The sequence below is a fragment of the Phalacrocorax aristotelis genome, chromosome 3, assembly GCF_949628215.1.
Source record: "Phalacrocorax aristotelis chromosome 3, bGulAri2.1, whole genome shotgun sequence".
Lineage (NCBI taxonomy): Eukaryota > Metazoa > Chordata > Aves > Suliformes > Phalacrocoracidae > Phalacrocorax > Phalacrocorax aristotelis.
In genome coordinates, this window is record NC_134278.1 from 10,756,436 (window position 1) to 10,775,927 (window position 19,492).

Genomic DNA, 19,492 nt, shown 5'->3' on the forward strand with positions numbered 1-19,492 from the left:
GTTTTGAAGAAGATGTGCTAATATTGCTACTATTTTAGCAGTAGTTCTTTTGTTCAAGCCTAAACTTAGATTTGTGGAAGTTGGGGTGTCCCTTTATATTAGTGAGCTCTTTCCTTGTAAAATCCCATGGATACCTAAACTATGAATATGTATATTCTGAATAAGTATTTTTTAATATTACTGTAACATTCATTTCCTGGAGAATGATCTTATTTCTATGAAAAAAAGACATGGTCATATTTTCAGAATAATAAGTTCTGAAAATTTTTGTCTGTGTGCTGAGATTACACTTTGAATAATGACACACACTTACTCTGAATAATTACACACACTTGTTTAACCCAGTGGTGAGCATGGGTTAGGCACTCCTGTCTGTATTGAGCACAGTAGACATGCCCTTTGTCTTAAGCTATGTGTCACCAAGTGTTAGGCCTGGAGATCCAATATTTCAAAATACAGCTATCACACATACAGGTCTGGAAAGCTGACTTTGGAGGATCTTAGTCATCCTCGTTGCTGTTTCCTACAACTGTCCGGAAAGATTTTCTGCATTATTGATGTGCCAGTGAAACAGGAAGGCTGCCAAACAAGTGACCTACATTGTGTCTGTAAACAATAACATGAGAACTCACAAAATGGGTTAGGTTGGAAAGTGAGTGTCTTCTGCGTACTGGGGTTTGTTGACATTTTCATGGGTGACTGAGAATCATTTTGGAGCCAGGAGTCTCAGCTGGATTTTCAAGTGAGCCAGCAGCCTGACTAAGTGAATTCATATACCCCAATTTTTAATTATCCAGTTTTGGTCCATGTCAGTTAGGAGGCTAGTCTTTATCTGCAGCCACTTATGAGGCAGTTTGTCTCATTTTGGGCTCAGAGCAGAAGATGGTAGCGTTATTTTAGTCATTCTCACAGTGCTTTGTGTATAGAAGTCAGTGAGGTCAATTGGATAAATAAGTTCAGCTGAACAAGGGATACATCATCTTTAGGGCTGGTTTGGTTTTTGTTAAGATGTTTAAAATTCGCTAGAGTGATGTTCCAAGGTTCACTTGTTTCAGCAACAAAGAAATAGCAATGACATGGGTCGTCTTCTGACAGCTGGGTGCAGGTAGTTTCAAAATGTCCAATACCCAGGTTGTGAGTGTGATGTATGAAGAAGGTGCTAATGAAGTGCAGGGCTTGAGTATAGTAATACTTTGGGAGACTAAATGTTTCTTCATTTCTGTCTTCTCAAAAGCCTCTGCATCCCTGCATCAGCTTACTGCACCCTGGCACGTCATGATCATTGAATTAACTATGCTTGCAGCTTTTTGTCTGCATGTCTACCAGTATGTGGCTTCACAATCAGCTCAGTTCCAGCTCAGTTCCAGTGAAGTCCCTGGTCCCCGGCCTAGGGGGAGGTAGCAGGAATATATAGAGAGGAGATGGGTGGGCAGGCAGATGTACACTCAGGCCAGCTGAAGCTGATTGTGAAACCAGAACCTCAGACAGGCTCCGAAACTTCTTACATACCCTTTCTCATCCATTAACCTCTACTCAGCAGTGCACAGCCTGGACTGGCACAGCTAAATACAGAACCGTGGGAATCCTGTTTCCCAGTTAGAGACTGACCTCAACAGAGTCCCTGTATGGATATGCTGGAATTCCTTGGCAGTGCAACCCTGGCTTCCTTAGAAAAGTAGTGAGGGGAAACAACTTGAAGGCAGAAAAACAACTTCTTCATGTTCCTACTGGTAGGAGTTAAGCCCTGCAGGTTTGACCCCATGCCCTCTAACTGCCAGTGGAGTCCCCTGGCAAAACAGAAAGTGAGCCAGTGTAAGCGGCCTGGTTTGATGGCTAGACTAAACAGAGGGTTATGACCAGGACCTTTCAGTCCAATTAATTTTGTTTTACATGCTGATATTTATGATGCTCTCTATGGTTCTCTTGCCTTTCTTCAGTATTTCCCACCATTCTGGTACTCTTTGCTGGAAATACTTCAGCTTACTATTAGTAAACTCCTTGTTAACTTCACTAGGGTGGAGGCTTGTTACTTGGAAATGTAGTGGTTCATGTATGTAAGTACCTGTGGCATAAGAAGCTCTTATGCATCAGGAGAGCTGTTGTAACTCTCTGAATGGACAAATGATCTTGTCAGCGACTTCTTGGCATTCTGTAGATTGGTAAATCCTCATCTATATTGTCATTCACTCTCAAAGAATACTTTGCAAGGCATGAATTATGCAAATAAAGGTTGTTCCTTCCCCAGTAGATTGGATTTATTTGTGTCTACTAATTCTATTTTTGATCAATTTGTCAGCTAAGAAAGACTCAGTCTTACCATTCTTCTGGTTTTATTGTTAAATATAATTGCTCTCATTTTTTGCCTTTTCCTTTAATACCTAGGTTCATTTCAGTGATAGATTTCTTACCACAGTTAATAAAGCAATGAATCGGAGTTTGTGTACAAATCCTGTGTGAGAGTTGTCTGGCTTGTACATATTATAACTGTAGATTTTGTCAGATTTTGGAAGAAGGCTCTTTTACAAGTGCTTCAGTTTGGGGCAGTTCCTTGGAGCTGACCTTTCAAAAGTAGCTCAAATTCAGAAGGCACTCAAGGCATATCCATAATGAATATGAATATGAAAAAAAGAAAGTCATGGAAGTGTCTCCTGCTTTAAAAAGGAGGTTTCTATCATAAATAGTTCAGCAAATTAGTCACTGACAACTGCGGATACCTTTAGGATATTGAATAGGGTATATTTCCAAATAAGGCCCTATTTAAGTTCTGCATGGGGCTTGCTCTTAGGCCTCTAAAGTGCAGCATTTCCCATTGCTGAGATGAAGCGGTGGTAGTAAGGTAGTATCATCCCTGAGGTCTATTTTGGTGATAATAAACTTGTGAAAATAACTAGAAGTAACTGGACTCCACTCTTTTGTGTGCAGCTGTAACTGTAAGAGGATTTTACAAGATTCTAATGTAGTTGGAATGTATGTGTACTCTTTTGACCTTGTTCTTAGTTTTTTGATGACTATGGCATGTTAAGTGCTGATAATTGGGTTTGCTCTAGGCTGAAACCTGACCTGCTCTCTGCAAAGGAGAAGGTCAGATCTTCTGTTGTAAGAGGCACTCAAAGGGGCTACCGTAGAAATTGCAAGGCCATGACTGCTAAGAATAAGCACCTCTGAAATATGGTAGTTTCTTAGGAAGGACATGCTGTCCTAAGAAATGTTGCTCTTTTGGCTTAGTTTGAACTGGACTTTTCACCCAAAGGTTTTTGTCCTGTTCTCTAAATATTCTTTTTTATGCCATCTGCTTTGCCTCATAACTCAAGCTGCCCTACTGTGAAAGCTGCCTTGTAGCTTCAGCTAGTGGAACATGACTCCTAGGTGTGAGAGAATGAGGCACACGCTTTTCACTGGTCTTGGAAGGGGATTCAGCTCTCCTTGTTTAAGCCATGTGTGAATGAGGCCTCTATTCCAAACTAGTTTTTGGCTTCCTTCTCCAGCCAGGGGGAGAGGAGGAGATCTTCAGAGATTTGTTGCATCCAAATATCAGTGTTCAAAAATAGATGGGATTAATTGTCTTATGGAGATGTCTGTCTCTTTCCACTGAGTTGAGAAGCAGCCTAAAAATTAACTTTGTCTCACTGTCAAATTTTTAGAAGACTAAATTTAGAGGAAGTCAATCCTGTCTTTGGTTCAAGAAAGTACTGAGTGACATTTGTAAATTCTGCAAATAGCAGTCTGTCCAACCAAGTATCTTCCAGTCCCTGCTTGCTTCAGCTAAAAGGTGAGGTAGACTTCATATCGTGCCTCCTCTGAGGGGGATGAGGGGAGTGTCTAACACCTTTATGAAAGCAGTGTACAGCAGTCAAGAACAGCAGCAAGCAAGGAAACGGAGCCAGAGAGATTTTTAAAAACTGTCCAAAGGGATGAGCGTGATGATCCAACCTGCACTTTCAAGCCATCCCTTTTCTGTCTGTCTATGACAGTGTTGCTGGAACTGCTCATCTTTCTTATTTTAAGCTTTCTGTAAAACTGCCTAAAACAAATCCGACTGAGTGGTAGTTTGCACAGTACAGCATTGTTAGCCCTGGTCTTCCAGTTCCCACTGGGTTTCTTGATAGTTCTTAAGAATACTGAACATCAGTCCCTCCAGCTCAATATCCTGTTCCTGCCGGTGACTAACAGATGCTTATGTACCTTTCTCTAATCCTTTCCCAGCTTCCATCTATTTCCAGCTTATGAGACTTTCTAGCCATAAATCTTTCTTGTTAAATGAAGAATTGCAGCTGACTTTCTTGTCTCTTATGTTTTAGAACTAAAAAACCAAAGAAGGCATCTGCTCCTCCAGCCAAGAAAGAAAAGCCCAAATTAACCATTTTTGAAGAGGAAGCAGATCCAGACGAAGGACTCTTTGGCCCAGAAAAAGATTTCTCATCAATTGGTCCCAGGAGGATGAATGAGAGTAAATCTGTTCTATATTTGTAAATACACAGATTGTTTTATCTAAAGCATGTGTATAACTGAGCTTTTAAAATATAGTGATACAGAGTATACAAGCTAAATAATGACGTGCAAATGTTAAGGCAAATCTTCAGCTGGGGCAGAATCATCTAGAATCATTCAGAAAGAGTAAGACCTGTAGTTCCCATAGCTGTTCACTGTTGACATTTTTGGGCTGGGATATTGTAGGTCTGTGGGAGCTGTCTGTCCCACAGTCACTCAAGCCACACTAACAAGAGCGATGTGACCCACTTTTGAGTGCAAGAAGAAAGCAGGTTTAGCAAGTCCTGAGAGTGTAGAGTATCACTGCACGTTGTGAATTGTAAGTCCTTGTAAAAAAAATATTGTCTACATGATCTTTTATTTCAGCCCAGTAGCCAGGTTTACTAGCTAGTGTTAATGCAGGTATTGTATTATGTAGCATGATTTAACTACAGCATTTTCTGGTTCCCTTTTCTAGATCTGAAATTATTTGAAGATCCAGACCTTGGCGGGGTGGTAAGACTGGGTGACTCACTACTGCTGCCGGCTGCCTGTAAGAACAAGGAGTATGTGCTGAACATGGGTCCTGAAGAGGACACTGAGAAACTGCTGAGGTACAAAGCTCAAATCTGTTGTGTGGGATGATGATGATCTGAGGAGTTATTTAGACCTCAAAAGAGATTAATTTGAGGGCAAAACTTAAATACTTTGAATGCTAACTGGGAATCAATATTTGTACTTAAAAGTAAAAGGTAAGACAGATGTCATGGAGTTTGGAAATCAAACACATTAAAAAGGAAATTAGGAAGACCCTTTGAGAAAGACAGGGTGCAAGATATTCTGTGACTCCAAAAGAAGGGTATTAAAGGCAAGGCATGCCTTCTAGTCCTTCTTTTCTGACATGACACTTCCACTTTCTGCAAGCGATCCACAGGGTGTGAAAACTGACCTCCGTTGTCAAAAGTAAGAAACAAAGCCCAGAAGCATAGAGGAATTCAGCTTCAGTGAGCTGAAATCAGAGGCTCTTGCCACAAAAGGAATGATTTTCTGCTGGTGGCTCACAGATCTCTGTGCACGCTTCCAGGAGCAATCCTGTGTACACCTCCACAGCTCATTAAAATTTCTATCACCCTGCATTTAATTTTTAGTGGAAATTTGGGCTGGAGCTCAGAGTTACAGGAAAGAATAATGTACTTGCTCTTACGCTTACTGCCCCCCTTGATAGTGTAGCACTGGAACATATCATCACATAATGTGTTTTACTCCTGACATCTCTCACACATGGATAGATTGCCCGCACTGATAATCCTCAAGAGATCAAGCAGGGAGCCAATGCTCAGAGAGACCAGCATCACCAGGGAATCTGTGCTGCAGTACAGTGTCAAATTCATGCCTTCTAGATCTTGGTAGCACCTGAATGATGAGGCCAACCTGCTTCCAATGCTAATTCTTGCCAGCCAGCTCCTTTTAGGATGTATGATTTCCACAGAAGGTACTAAACCCAGGAGAGAGAATCTGTGTGTGGTTTCAAACCATTCCTGAAACAGGTAGTTTTGCAGCTACTGCTTTCTGTGCATGTAAAAGTGCTAGCTATCTGAGCGGTAATATCTGACTTAATTTAAACAAAAGTTATATTGGGTTGGGTGCCATCTCACATTACCTTCTGACAGGCCACCTGACGATTATAGAAGCTGATGGGGCAGGACATGACCTGATTTAGTGTTGTGGTATATTGGGAGCAAACATGTATGTGCTTGCAATATTTTTGTGTTTGCTTTCTCCTCTGCTAGCAATCTCAGCACACGGAGCTTCATCCAGGTTGTTCATATGGCTAGAAAAGAACTGTCTGTTTTAAGGCAGTCCTTGCATTATTATCCACTACTGGAGAGAGCTTCTCCATCTGTCCTGTCCTTTGGATTGTATGTTTTCTCTTCCTCTGTGGCAGAGAAAGGTCTCTGAAGTCTGCTCTGAGACCAACAGACCATGCTTTTAGATCAGTTTGGGGTCATCAATGTTAGCAGCACATCCAGATGGTTATGGAAACCCATGTGAGAAGATTCCATTTCTTTTGAATTCGCATAGTTTTCATTTATTCTTGAGTTGTCCCAGCACCTTCAGGAGTAGATAAGTCATCAAGATCCAACTGGAGATGAATACACATAATGAAGCAGAAAATCATGCCAGTGGTGCAATGGGAAAGTTGCTACAGGAATCCAGGGGCAACTCCTGGCTGCACAAAGAGGTGTAGGCAGATAGGTCAGGATCGGCTGACTTGTTCAGGTGCCTAACACCCTCTGAAATCCCCCTGATGAACCTAGTTCATGGTCTAATTTGCACATCATAGAGAGCTGGTAGACTGAATGCAAGGTGATTGGGGGTAAAGGAGTAGAAGAGGAGTGGCAGTGCTGTTTTAACCTTCACCTTGCCTCTATGTAAATTCATTGCAGTCACCAGAAATCCTGTAGCTGAACTTTCTCAAGTGACTATTTGCAATGCCCTTTGTTTTCTGTTCAGCCGGAAGCCTTAGCAGAACTGTCAGGTCTCATAAAAGTAGAGGCAGCATTTGAATCATCTCCCAGCTTCCTTTACCACCAGACTGGTGTTACATGTTCTTGCAGGGCAGTGCCACAGTCTCTTTTCCAGGCAGTGACCCTTTGTGGTGAGAGGAAATGTTCAACGTGAACTGAACCCTGCAACCTCTCTGGCACTGGGGGCTTGAGCGTATTTTGAAGCCTAAGAAAAAATACTGCCTTTTCCCTGTAGATGTTGACAATCCCCCTGCCTTCACAAAGGAGACTGAAGAAATCTCTCCCCAGCCCTCAGATCAAAGTAGGAGCTGTGACGGCCCATTCCTTTAGTAAGCTAGATCTGGCTAAGTGGCTAGAGTAAAACTGGTAAATGTCTTGATCTGTTGGACATACTCTGTTACACCACACAGAAAATTTGCCTGGACACATTTTATCAAGCCCTAAGACTGGCCTGAGCTATGAAGCACAATCAGGTCCATGGTAGGTCCAGAAACCTAGGCATGTTCTCTGTACACAGATGGATTAGCTAAACAATGCAGGTGTGGTAACTCTTGACTTACGTAGTGTACACTTGCGTGTTCCACATGGTCTGCACATATGCATGTGGTATATCCGAGAAGCGTCTGACTTACTGGAAAAATGTACTTTCCAGCAAATCATGAGCAGAGGTAGGAAAGCGCTGCCTAAGGCAGAGGAAGACAGAACCACCTTCTTCCAAAGGGGAGATGGGAAAAAGATGATGTTCAGAGCAGAACACAGGAGCAACCAAGTCCGTCATGATCTTTATGGTACCTGAGCGGTTGTAGCAGCAGTAGCAGCACAGCAGTGAATCCTCAGCAGTGATTGTAACTCTTGAGGAAGGCTGTTATGGAGACAAATGAGTCTGCAAAATTTGTGTAGGCTGTGCTTGTCACAACGTGAGGGAGAAGAGAATATGATAAACGTTCTCACTGCAAACTGAAGCCTGTGCTCTGTGTGGATACCTGCTCAAATGAAATGAGAATTACTGTTCCAAATGGAATCACGTACTTTACATTAAGTGGTGAGCTTTGAGAAGAACCAATTGCTTCGTAAATATAATGAAAGATTTCTTTTTATGACAAAATACCCATATCCATTCAAACAAATATCTTCCCTCTTCCTGTCCATTGTCCGGCACTTAATGGTTACTAATTTCTTGGTTTACTAACAAAAATTAAGCAATGGTGATGGAGAAACTAGGTGAGCTACTTCACTTTAACCACTGGCATTATAGCTGCAGGTACTCTTTTGTACCACGAGATCTGCTGTAACGCATTGGTGAGGTGCCTGTTGAGCACTGTACTTGCATGTCCTTCCAGAACTTGTGGGCAAGAGATAAGTTGCTCTGGTAGGAACCAGCAAGGTCAAGTCCCATCACGTTGCCTTCAGGAAAAATGGAGCACATCATATTCTTCCTTCATGGGATGTGCTTTGAGAAAGGGAGGGATAGGTAACCAAGTCTTTTTGGCTCATCTCTTTACCACAGGGATACGGAGGAACCCAGACTCTTCTGATAAGTCCTGGGTCCCATTGCTTTTGACTCTTCCAAGGTGCAAGGTGACCAACTGCAGTGAGATGAAAGGGGTAGCTGATCAAGCCTTTCCCAGGTGTTTAAATTAAATTAATTAATAATTAATTAATAATTTGGTTTGATTAATTATCCTTGGGAATGGATTTAGGACTAGGCTTCTCTTTTCTCCTGTTATTTTCCTGGGTCATGTCATACCATATGAAGATTCCTTCTGGATGCATTCAGCCATTTGCCTCCATTCTCAAAGCTCCTCTTCAGGTCTGATTTCCATTTTAGCTAGAGGCAGAAGTCAAATTCTGCAGAAATCAGTATCCTGCGGACTCTCCCATCACAGATTCTCATGCTGTCTTATTTTCTCATCTCCATCAACCCAGTGGCCCCAGATGTGCAAATTAAGTTTTCATGCAGCAGGACTGCAGTCAACCTCTTCTGCCTCATTAATCTAAATTGTGCCTGCCTGGTGTGATGGATCAGGTTTTTGTGGAAAACCAATGCTAGAACTGATCCTGTGAATGGTGCAGCAGCTCTGTGAGGCCACAGAATTACATAAATTATCACACATCCTAGCCTGAAATAATTATCGCAGTTGTCTGAGAAGCTTTTTAGGGGAGATATAATTAGCTTCACCTTTGATAATGAATAGGGAGTTGAACTGGAAGGAAGCAGCTGTCAGCATAAGATTTCTCTTTTTCCAGTGGTGAGAACAGTGTCAGTAGCAGGATCCCTGTTCTGCTGCCCTGTGATGGTAGGCCTGGTGTATTCTTTCTTAGGATTACACTGATCTAAGACTGCTGGTGTTGAAAGGGACAGTCCAGCTCTTACCTTTGTGCTACAGCTGCATCATCCTGCCTGTGCCCTTAAAAGATTAATTTTACAGGTTGATCTGTATTTACAGCCGCAAGCTATGCCATCGGTGATGCAAGTGATGACTCTCTCCTTACACTGTTAGAGGGTGAAGCTGTTTGTGAACCCACGTCCTGACAATGGCTATTTATAAATACCATTCAGTGCATACAGCTTCTTGAGCAGGTTTGTTAGCTTCAGGTGTCCCAAGGAACTGTGGCCACCCTTGAAGCAGAAGTTTCCATGTTCTTCATTCAGAAGGCCATTAGCAGCTGCTGAATTCACAGTGCAACACTTACAGCTTCAGACGAGCCAGGAGTCATATGGGATACCACCTCCAGGACCACAGGATGAGAAAATCTTTCTTGCTCTCCTGAGGATATGAGAGAAGGAGCTTTGAGAAACTCCAGAAGGTTTAAATCTGGATCCTTTGGGGAAAGAGTTGTTTGGGTGATGGGCAGATGGTAGAGGAGGTTGCAACAGCTGAGTCAGAAATGTTCTGACCACTCTAGGGCAGTTTACCTTGCTTGTTGTGACCTGACTGTAGGGAAAGAACCTTGATTTGGCTGCAGTAGCTTTCAGTAAACAAATAAATAGCTGCTGTTCTTTTCTTTACCAGTTCTTGGTGGGTTTTCTTGCTGCCTGCTCTCCCCTGCCACAACTATGCCTTTGCCCAACGATTGGGGAACTTGCTAGAGAAGCAGGAGAGAGGGGTTTGATCTTCTTCGGGCTGGGGAAAAAATGAACCAGCCCTCTGGTTCAAATTGGAAAAATTGAATTGTCTAATTTTGTAGGTGAGTGATCTAACCAGTAAGCTGTTTTCCTCAGGGGCTTCTTGTGGGCATATACATGTAGGATTTATGTGTACTAATGAGTCTGTTCTCTGGCCCTCAGCCAGGCAGCACCACCAGGCTGCATCCATGCTATTAGACACTCTCCAGCTCCAGAGCAAGGTGACTGGACGCAGCTGCCTGCTGGGAGCGGTCCTTGTCCCATGCCAGCTCCGAGTTGTGCCTGAGAGTTTTTTGGTACTGACGGGCAGAGTAATCTGTCCCAGACTGAAGCTGTGCCAGTGGTTCTTCTAGCATTTCAACAGTACAGACTCTTCACGTTCCAGTGTCCAGACATATTTCCTGGCACTGGTTAAAGTACCAGTATGAATTTACCTGTAATGGATTGCAGGGGAAAGAAGGAGCAGGAGGGCAGATACCTCCTACACATCCCTCTGTGCTTTGCACTCCTGTGGCTAACTCCAGCCTGTGTAATTTCCACTCGCATTGTCAGGCATCACACTGTCTCTACTGACCATAGCAAAATTGATGGTCAACAGGTACTTCAAAGCCTCCTGCCTGTTTTGGGGCATAAGTCTTTTCCCAAGTCATATATGTGATGTTACACCTCTCCCCAGGGCTTCACTAAGGTATCTCTCGTACAAGGAATTAACAACAGACGAAATAAAGACACTGATAAAAAGATAGGGCAAGATAAAAGTCTATTCTGCAAGAACTGCTGTGAGTTGCATAACCTAGCTTCAAGCACGATCTTGTTGGATACTTCAGCAAATCATGCAAGTCTCCGTCTCTTGCTTTCATTATTGAGTCTCCTCATTAGAGCATTTCCAGCAAGCAGAGGTCACTGTCCCCATCATGCTGGATGCCATACATGCACATAGTCATTCCTGTCCCAAAGATCCTGTCCAGATAGAAAGGACAGAGTTCAGAGAAGTGGCATCTCAAATGTTGATGTTCTGATGGCAGCTGTGTCTGTCTCCTAGTCAGAACTCGTTTACTCTGTTGAAGTCCACATGCTTGCAGTCATATCATAGGGCTTTGTGACAGGCTTCAGTAAGGGTTTTGATTACTTTCTGTGTCTGGAAACAAAGAGATTTTCCAGCAACAGAGTACGTGAATCAGCACAACAGTATGGTAGGAATTTTAAACAATGTGGCACTGCTTTTCCTTTACAGAAAAAGAAAGAGACTAATTAGAGAATGATTAATTACATGGATTCTGTGACTGATTGTCTATAGAAAGATGGGGATGGGAAGGTTCTTTTAATCTCCTTGTTATTTCAGAATAGTTGCTTGATTTTTTTTCTTCCTCCTCCTGCCCTGGAGTTAAATATGGTGGTAGTTATGCACTGTAACAATTCATTTGCTTCTCAAGAAAGAGAAATCCTTGTTTCTATCTCTGCCTGAGGCATTTTCATTTTACATCTTTAGTTTTCCAAAGGCAGTTGTCTCTCACATGATCAAATGGCAGTGGATCAAACAGTTTGCCTATCACTGCAGCACTGAAAAGCAGGTTTTGAGACAAAGACCGCATATTATCTCCTGTGTTCTCTGTAAGAGACTTCTGTCTAACCAAGGTCTTTAAAAAGTCCAAGACAAAAAAAGGAGATTTACATGATCAGCTTCCCAACTTTGAAAAATCATCTCCTGCAGAAATTTTGGCCTAAAAGCACACTACCAAAAAAAACCCCCACCACTACCCCCCCAAAAAAATCCCGTAACCTATGGGACTGCATCTTTAGGGGGTGTTTTATGACTGTGCTAAGTGGTTTTGTTGCTGTGGTTAGTACAGAAATTAATATAGAGCCACACAAGAGTAGAGAATTCAGGAAGGTGTACCATCTGGTCAGGTTAATGAGCTGTATTTACAGCCCCTAGGTGCACCCTGCTGGGCGGTGCACCTAGTTCTCAGGCAGTGCATCTAGTTGAAAATCATGCTTCCTCCATATGATCTACATGTATATGTATGTATTGTTCATCTGGTTATTATGGTTTCTGTTGTTTATGACCAAAACTTTATGGCATGGACACTGATTCATTTGGTATTTGTTTATGCCAAAGAGGGAGGCACCAGATCAGCTAAAGAAAGCTAGGCTTCAGAAATACCAGCCTTAACTTGTTTTGTTTATTACACAGCAGAGAGAACAAGAACATGTCTTGGCAATGTGATCACAGGTGTGATATCTCTTGGAAATCGGAGTTTTCAGCAAACAAAAATGCCTGATCTTAAATTAAATTACTTTCTTCTATGTAGATGAGGAATCCAGAAGGAAGCAATACACTGACAAGGTGTTTAAGTTAGGTGGGATATGTCACCCACAGGGAATCACGGAAACTTAAGAGACATCACAAATCTTATTATCTAAATAAAAGAGAATATAATCTCCAGAATTACTTGGGCTGTGAAATTTGAGGTAATAGCAGGAGCTGCCTGCTGGAATGCAAAGTCCACAAGGTAGAGTTCAAGGTGCAGAGCTCTGAGACAGTGGCCCAGCTCTGTCCACCAGTTGGTCCATTTAGGTGTTTCCTAGTTTTAGACATCAGTGTTCAGACAGTTGATGTTACAATATTAGCTTTGCTTAAAACTGATCCTTTTTAGATTCCCTTTGGGAGTCACAAAAGGATCTGACTTCAAGACTGGTTTTATCTTAAAGTGTTCTGACCATCTATACAGCAGAAAATTCAGGCTAATCCCTGTTCATTTTATGGCCAATTCAAGGTAAGTGTGGCTTGTTTCAGCCTGAACAGTGCAGTCATAAGTTCCTCACAGCTTTTAATAAGGGCAAACGTAAAAAGAAACCCTTGAAATTATGCAATTTTTCATAATAGTAGTGGGATTCTTAGCTGAGGGTGCTGGAGCTCTTTAAGTACCTGTGGTTTTAACATTCAAACAATATGCACTAGGGATGGAGCAATAAAGTATCTCAGATACGTTGACTCTTCTGTTGATCGCGTTCCCCATGGTCCTGGCCAGTTACCTGAATAAGTCACTTCCCAAATTATGGAAGAGCTCAGCTTTGCTTTAACTGCCTACTTTATTTTAACTGGCTGCAGAAGGCCCCACCAATAGTTCTGCCATGTGGTAGAGGCATTTACAGTATCTTTTCTAAGGCGACCAGTGAACAAAGAGAGAAAGGGAGAAATCACAGTCCCATTTGGTCAACAGAAGTTACCCCAGTGGCTTCGCAGGGCTCTGGATGACCCCTGCCCCGAGATGGCCTCGTTGCCTGGCAGTGAGGAAGATCTAAATTACAAAAGACAAATGAGTGGAAGGACCAAAAAATGCCTGACATGAAATGAGGTGAGACTCATTCATGGTCCAGGGACTGCCTACCTATGGGGCTTGCAAAAGAACAGACTAAAAAGGCACCTTCCTTAGACTCCCTGTATGGTATCCTGTTCCAGTCAGCAGGGCTGTTGGAGAGCTGCTCCAGCAAACCACTTCCAGTCACCAGGGGCTCAAATGAGGAGCTTAAGAGAATCCTCCCAGAGATAAACAGCTGCTATTTGTTCCTTTAGTCACGTCTCTGTTTGCTCCTTGCCATTTGCCATGAGATGGTTATGGGTGCTGTGACCAACAGAGAGCATCAAGCCCATCCTGCTGGATGGGATGGAGGGACTGTGCCACCTCTTGCTGTAGTGCTCTAGCAGAGGCAGAGGGAGAGGATGGGCTGCACATATGCTGCCAGCTTTCTTCTTGTTTAAGAATCACTTGACCAGTCTTTCTTATCCTCACAAGTCCTCTAAGAGTGAGCTAAGTAAAACTATTCAAAGGAAATTTTAGCACCAAAGAAAATTCCAGTCCCTTTAGAATAGCTCCTGCACCTTAATTTTGTCTCCTATTTCATTTGTAGCTTCCCTATCAGATCAGGCTGCCCTTTGGCTGAGGCAGAGGGAGTTTCACTGCTGGCACTGTTACAGCGTAATGGGCTGATTGAATGGATATTGAGGTTTGGTAAAAACAGTTCTTACATCAGTGCTTGTAAGCAATTAAACAGTTAAATCATTTCACTGCGTAAGACACTACCGTCGTAAAGTAAGTGTATCACGCCAGGGCTGGGGTTTGGCAAGGAGGTACCTACATACTGCAGACCTGCTGTTCCTCTTGATCTTTGGCTCCTGGTCCCCCGTGTAAAAGTTTTGCTTGTACTTCTTGTGGTTTAGCTGTCTTGATTTTGTGTGCTACAGTTAGGGGTGGAGCCTTTGGGAAGTCATGTATTTCGTAACCGTATATGAGGTGTGCATTTTATCAGGGGCTTCACTTTTGTACCTGGTCATTACACAGCTGATGATCTGCATGGATTGCTGTTGGGTTTTGACTGCTTAGCAATTATTTATCAATCAAGCATTTGGGAGATTAACAACTGTGTTTACTCCTTGTGGTATTTTGTATGACCATTGTGCTCAGAGGACCAAAACAAGAGGCTATTTTGATCCATAGCAGAAATTACTGTGGCCTGTAAAGACTTCTCTAGCTATGCTTTTACTTTGCCATCCCTGCTGTATCTTTTAGAGATGTGATGTGTCACAGCCTTCTTTCTGTTTTCTTCACATATTCACTTTCAAAGGCAGCTACCTCTTGGAGTCACAAGACTATCTGTTAAAAGGGCTCTCTCAAACAGCTTCAATGGGAACAGAGTTGGACACACACAGTATGCTGTGTCTTTTGATAGGGTCAGTCAACACGGGTAGAAAACATACTTAACTGTTTCAGGTGTTCTGGGATATTTCACTAGGAAGCAGGACTATTTCCTAGTGAAAGAGTCACCAAAAAAAAGTTGTTGTATACATTCACAGATTGCAAAAATCCTTCAGTTTCTTGGAAGCAGATGTGAATATTTCTAAAGCCATTAGAATTTCCAGTTTCTCATGATTGAGCATGGGGGATGCTCAATTGCAGTCTCAGGGGATGGGGATGAAGAGGAAGCAGAGCTGAACGTGAAAAATTTTACTCTACCCTGAACATTTCTGAGCTCTTGAGGAAGCAAACCATCCTGTCACAGATCAAAAGCATTTTTTCCCCAAATTAATATCAAGTTCTTTTTATTTCGATAATTGCAAATTGCTTTTAATTTAGAAATTTGAAAACATGCTGTAAAATCAATTAACTTGCATGGTGAACTGAAAAATCGCATTATAAAAAGACAATTCTTAATTTTGGTAACACTGAAACTTACGGAAAGTTTTCTTAAAAGAGAAATTCATCAAAGTTGGGCCTTTCCTGCAGAAAGTTTTATTTTGCAAGAATGCATATTCTTACAAAACAAAAAATGGTCCAGAAATTCCCCAGATGTTACTGATGTTTTCTTTTCATTCCAGAGTTGAAGATGATTTAGAAAAAGTCTTGAAACTAACCTCCAAACCAAAGCCTAAGGTACCACCAAAACCGCCATTGCCTCAGAAGCCAGCAATCGCCCCCAGGAGCACTAATGCACCTCCACTGGCAAAGCCAAAGGAAAACAGGATTCAGACAATGAATGAAGTGGACATTCTCCAGTATATCCAGGAAAATGAATCTATCAACAACCAAGATGCAAGTCTGTTTTGAACATACATATTTTTAAAATGTAGTGGTGCCTCTTTGGCCTAAACTCCCAGTGAGCTCAAGTGATGGTAGTAAGAATTGACCAGACGTCTTTACTGTCACAGTGCTCATTTGTGTTTCATCATATAGAAAGCAGCAGGTTTGACTAGCAGAGGCTTGGCATGATGTTTTCAAAACAGTGCAGTTGCGGTATAACGTGGCCTTAGATTTTCAGGGTTTCACAAGGAATGTGGACAAAGACATAGCACTACAGATTGTCTACTACTATTTTAGTATCAACATACTACAGTTTTGGCCAGCTCAGTCCTGACTGAAAATGGTAAGCATATTGCACACATGGCAGCTATGAATAGTGTCCAACAAATGGTCTGAGGCAGGCCAGGATGCTGTTCCTGTAATTTTAGACAGTGTATTTCAGCTCACTGGAAAGGTCCTTTTCCCTTTATCCTGTGCATTTTTGTAGCAGCCCTTTCGTCCCTGACTGGTATTTCAGTAATTTATAACAGGGAACTGTTAAGTATACATAACAGTTCCTCTGTAGTTCAGAGAAACACTGAAATCCCAGGTAAGCCTGACAATCTGCTGCCTTTGTTGTTGCGCAAATGCCAGCTTGTAAGAGAACTTGTAGGACTGCAAACACTACATGCTATGCATCCCTGGCCCCTGGGGAGGATAGCAAATCACTGAAGATGGCTAAGAGTGCGGCTCCAGCCATATGTGGAGGTTGCAGTGTGTAGGATGTTTGGATGCTGTAGGATTCTGTGAACCTACTCAAGATTTACAAGGGCTAATTTTTTCCAGCCAAGTCTTCCTGGGCTTTTACTGTAGTTAGTGGAGAGAAAGAGACTTCTCCGGGAGGTGATTCATTGCAGGCGTCCTAATGGAGGAACTCTGAATTGCTCTCTGGAGTCACTCACTCTCTCTTTCTCCTTCCCTTCTCCGAGAACTTAAAGAAGCAGCCATGGTGATTAATTCCACTTAAATGAGTTTTTTGATAAAATAGTGCTCTGCTTTTTCCAGTGGCAGTGGTTAGAACAAGGTAGGACAAACTTGGGATTATCCAGAGTGAAAAATAGGAAGAAAATATAGTGGAGAAATTTTAATATGCAGGAAAAGAGAAACATGGTAGAACAGGCAACACAGACTACTCTTCTTCCCCAGCTCAGGTAAAGCATGCTGAATTTATGTGTAATGGGGGGTTGATACCTGCTGTCATGTAGAGACATGTTCCTGAACTCACTCCATGTGGGCAAGCTCCCCAGAGGGAAAATATAATATATTTAAGCCATATCACTATCCCCAAATTTGCCTTTCTAATATAGAGCTAAATAAATAAAAAGCTTTTTATATATATATTTTTAATAATGAAATTATCTCTATTAAGTTTTTTTTTAAGCTAACAGAAAATATGATAAAGGTGTTTTGGTTTGATGGGACAGATAAAACATAACCATTGGCTCTCATCTATGTACAGTATATCACAGTATAATAAAACATTTTGCTAACCTGCAGGTGTTGTTGTTATTGTTCTCTAGGTTGTACAGTAGCAGCAAATCAGAGTTAAAGGACAGGTTCCGTTTAAGACATGAGGAGTGTGACGTGGTATTAAAGTGCACACTCAGCTAAAACCCTGTGTAAATAAGCATGAAACCAAGAGCGTAGCTGCCCTCATATTGCCTCTGAGAGCAGCTAAAGGTAAAACTACATATGGGCAAAGGTAGTACCTGATCCTGTCTGTTCTCACAGTGTCCTGGTGCAATTAGGAAGCTTGCACCCATCCTGCAAAAGGGGAACAAAAGCATTGAGGAGAAAATAAATGATGTGCCAGAGAGCGGGCAGAGAAATTAACTCAGGACAGCTTTCCTGTTGCACTACCTGGTGTCATGAAAAGCCACTGTATATTTAACTGAGGACTGAGGAATCTTGATCTCCACCTTATTCAGTACTATTCAGGGAGACTGATTGCGTTTCTGTATTTTTGGCCTACAGCCCATTACATGTCCTCAGCATGGCTAAAACTACCATACTGAGGGCCATGGATTTAACGATCAGTAGTCTGAGTGCAGATCTTCACCCTTAGTGGGGTATCAACAAAGGAAAAGGATTAAAATTTCTTGAAGTAAATTAGAGAAATTATAGAAGAACAGAGCTGGCAGCAGCCTGGGAAGACCAGTTTGTCCACCATCCTGCCCTAAGCAGGAACATCTGGCCTGTGTCCTGCTGGTGGTAGTTCTTACTGTCCAGGACAAGGTGTTACTGATGTGAGGCTGCAACTGAAAGAGTAGGAAGATACCAGAGCAGGCCATGGTGGCTGAACAGGGTTAGGCTGGAGAGAGACCTGAGCATGGGCACTGAATTAGTCTTGCAGTGACAGTAACTATGCCTTTGTTATCCCTCATAGACATTTTTCTAACCTGTCTTTCAAAGTTTGGCTGGAAAGCAGCACTGGAGGTGTCAGAGCCTCCCTGGGTGTGCCATTAAATTCTTCACCATCCTAGTACAAAAGTTTTTGTACTGTTTGACGTAACTGTTCCTTCCTGCAACTTAAGCTTGTTAATTCTAATTCTCATCACCACAGAAACAGAACGCAGTATATTCTTTTCAGTCTTTTTTCTAGACTGAACAGCTCTGCCCAGTGAGGGTGGCAGCAAAACAGGACAGGACATCACTACAGTACCAGCTTCTCACAGCTTGGTGTGCCCTAGATGAATGTTGCATCTTGCATTGGATTTCTCCTGTTTTCAGAAGAGTTGCTACATATCCGCACACCAATGTACCAGGGGCAATAAAGGATGCCAGTGTCCCACACCCTTTCATTAACACCACTTGCTGCAGTGACACAATGTGCAGCCTTTGTTCCAGCTGGGACTATGTTTTTCCTTCACTGTTCCTCATAGCAATGTCATCTGTCTGCCTTCCACCACCTCTAAGAGCTCCACTCAGAAATGGCTCATGCTTTTGCAAAGCAGTGGGAGGGTAGATGTTATACATTACCACCATAACCATGGGAACATTCCCAATAATACCAATGTAACAACAGTATGGCTGTATCCATTTTGAATGGCCAAGGAATACTTTGCCCCCCAGCCCTCCCTAAAATTGCCAAATTACCTAAACAACACAGGGAAGGAAGAGCTGTTAATTGTTTCCTATGCTAGATTTTTTAAGATGATTTTAAGGTCAATATTTTACTTCAGAAAAAATCTATCTTTCCTGTCAAGGAACTAACATAAAAGGATCCTTCATAAATCCCAGTGATACGCATTTGTTTTACAATGCAAATGTCTAGCTGCAGTAATATTTATAGGCACTTAGAGGTGAGTTACAGTCCTTGAATAAATTATATATAATGAATCTTTATTATACAAGAGAAGAGTGTCAGACAAATGTAGGCCAGAAAAATTGAACATATTATTTGGAATGACATGGAGAAACCGCACAACATACTTTGCATCCTACCAGACCAGAACTTTTTTTTTTTTCTTACATGACTTCTAGTAGAAGCTATTTTATTAGCCTGCTCTTGATGACTCTTGAAATTCAATTATGGACTCTAATGTAGTTCTTGGCTGACAGGCATCACCTTTCGACATTAGTAATAGCTAGCTCATCAAAAGATTGGAAAAGCAAGAGAGTTATATTTAAACCCATACAAGAGATGTTTTCTTTAGTGATTAGAACTCATAATAGGTATCTCTTATGCTTAAGAAGCTGCTTCTTGTTTTGCATAACCTTCTGCTTGTTATGTGATACAGCACTAATTAGCA

General features: G+C 42.0%; 1 protein-coding gene across 1 annotated transcript in view; it reads left to right on the forward strand.

The window, feature by feature from the left end:
- The window catches only part of HS1BP3 (HCLS1 binding protein 3), a 51,919-nt gene extending 34,683 nt beyond the window's left edge, over nucleotides 1-17,236 (forward strand). The window contains exons 5-7 of the mRNA XM_075086721.1: nucleotides 4,299-4,447; nucleotides 4,946-5,081; nucleotides 15,500-17,236. Coding sequence (XP_074942822.1) covers nucleotides 4,299-4,447; nucleotides 4,946-5,081; nucleotides 15,500-15,728 — 514 coding nt within the window. The 3' untranslated portion in view covers nucleotides 15,729-17,236. The remainder of the gene's footprint in view (nucleotides 1-4,298; nucleotides 4,448-4,945; nucleotides 5,082-15,499) is intronic.
- The last annotated feature ends 2,256 nt before the right edge of the window (nucleotides 17,237-19,492 follow it).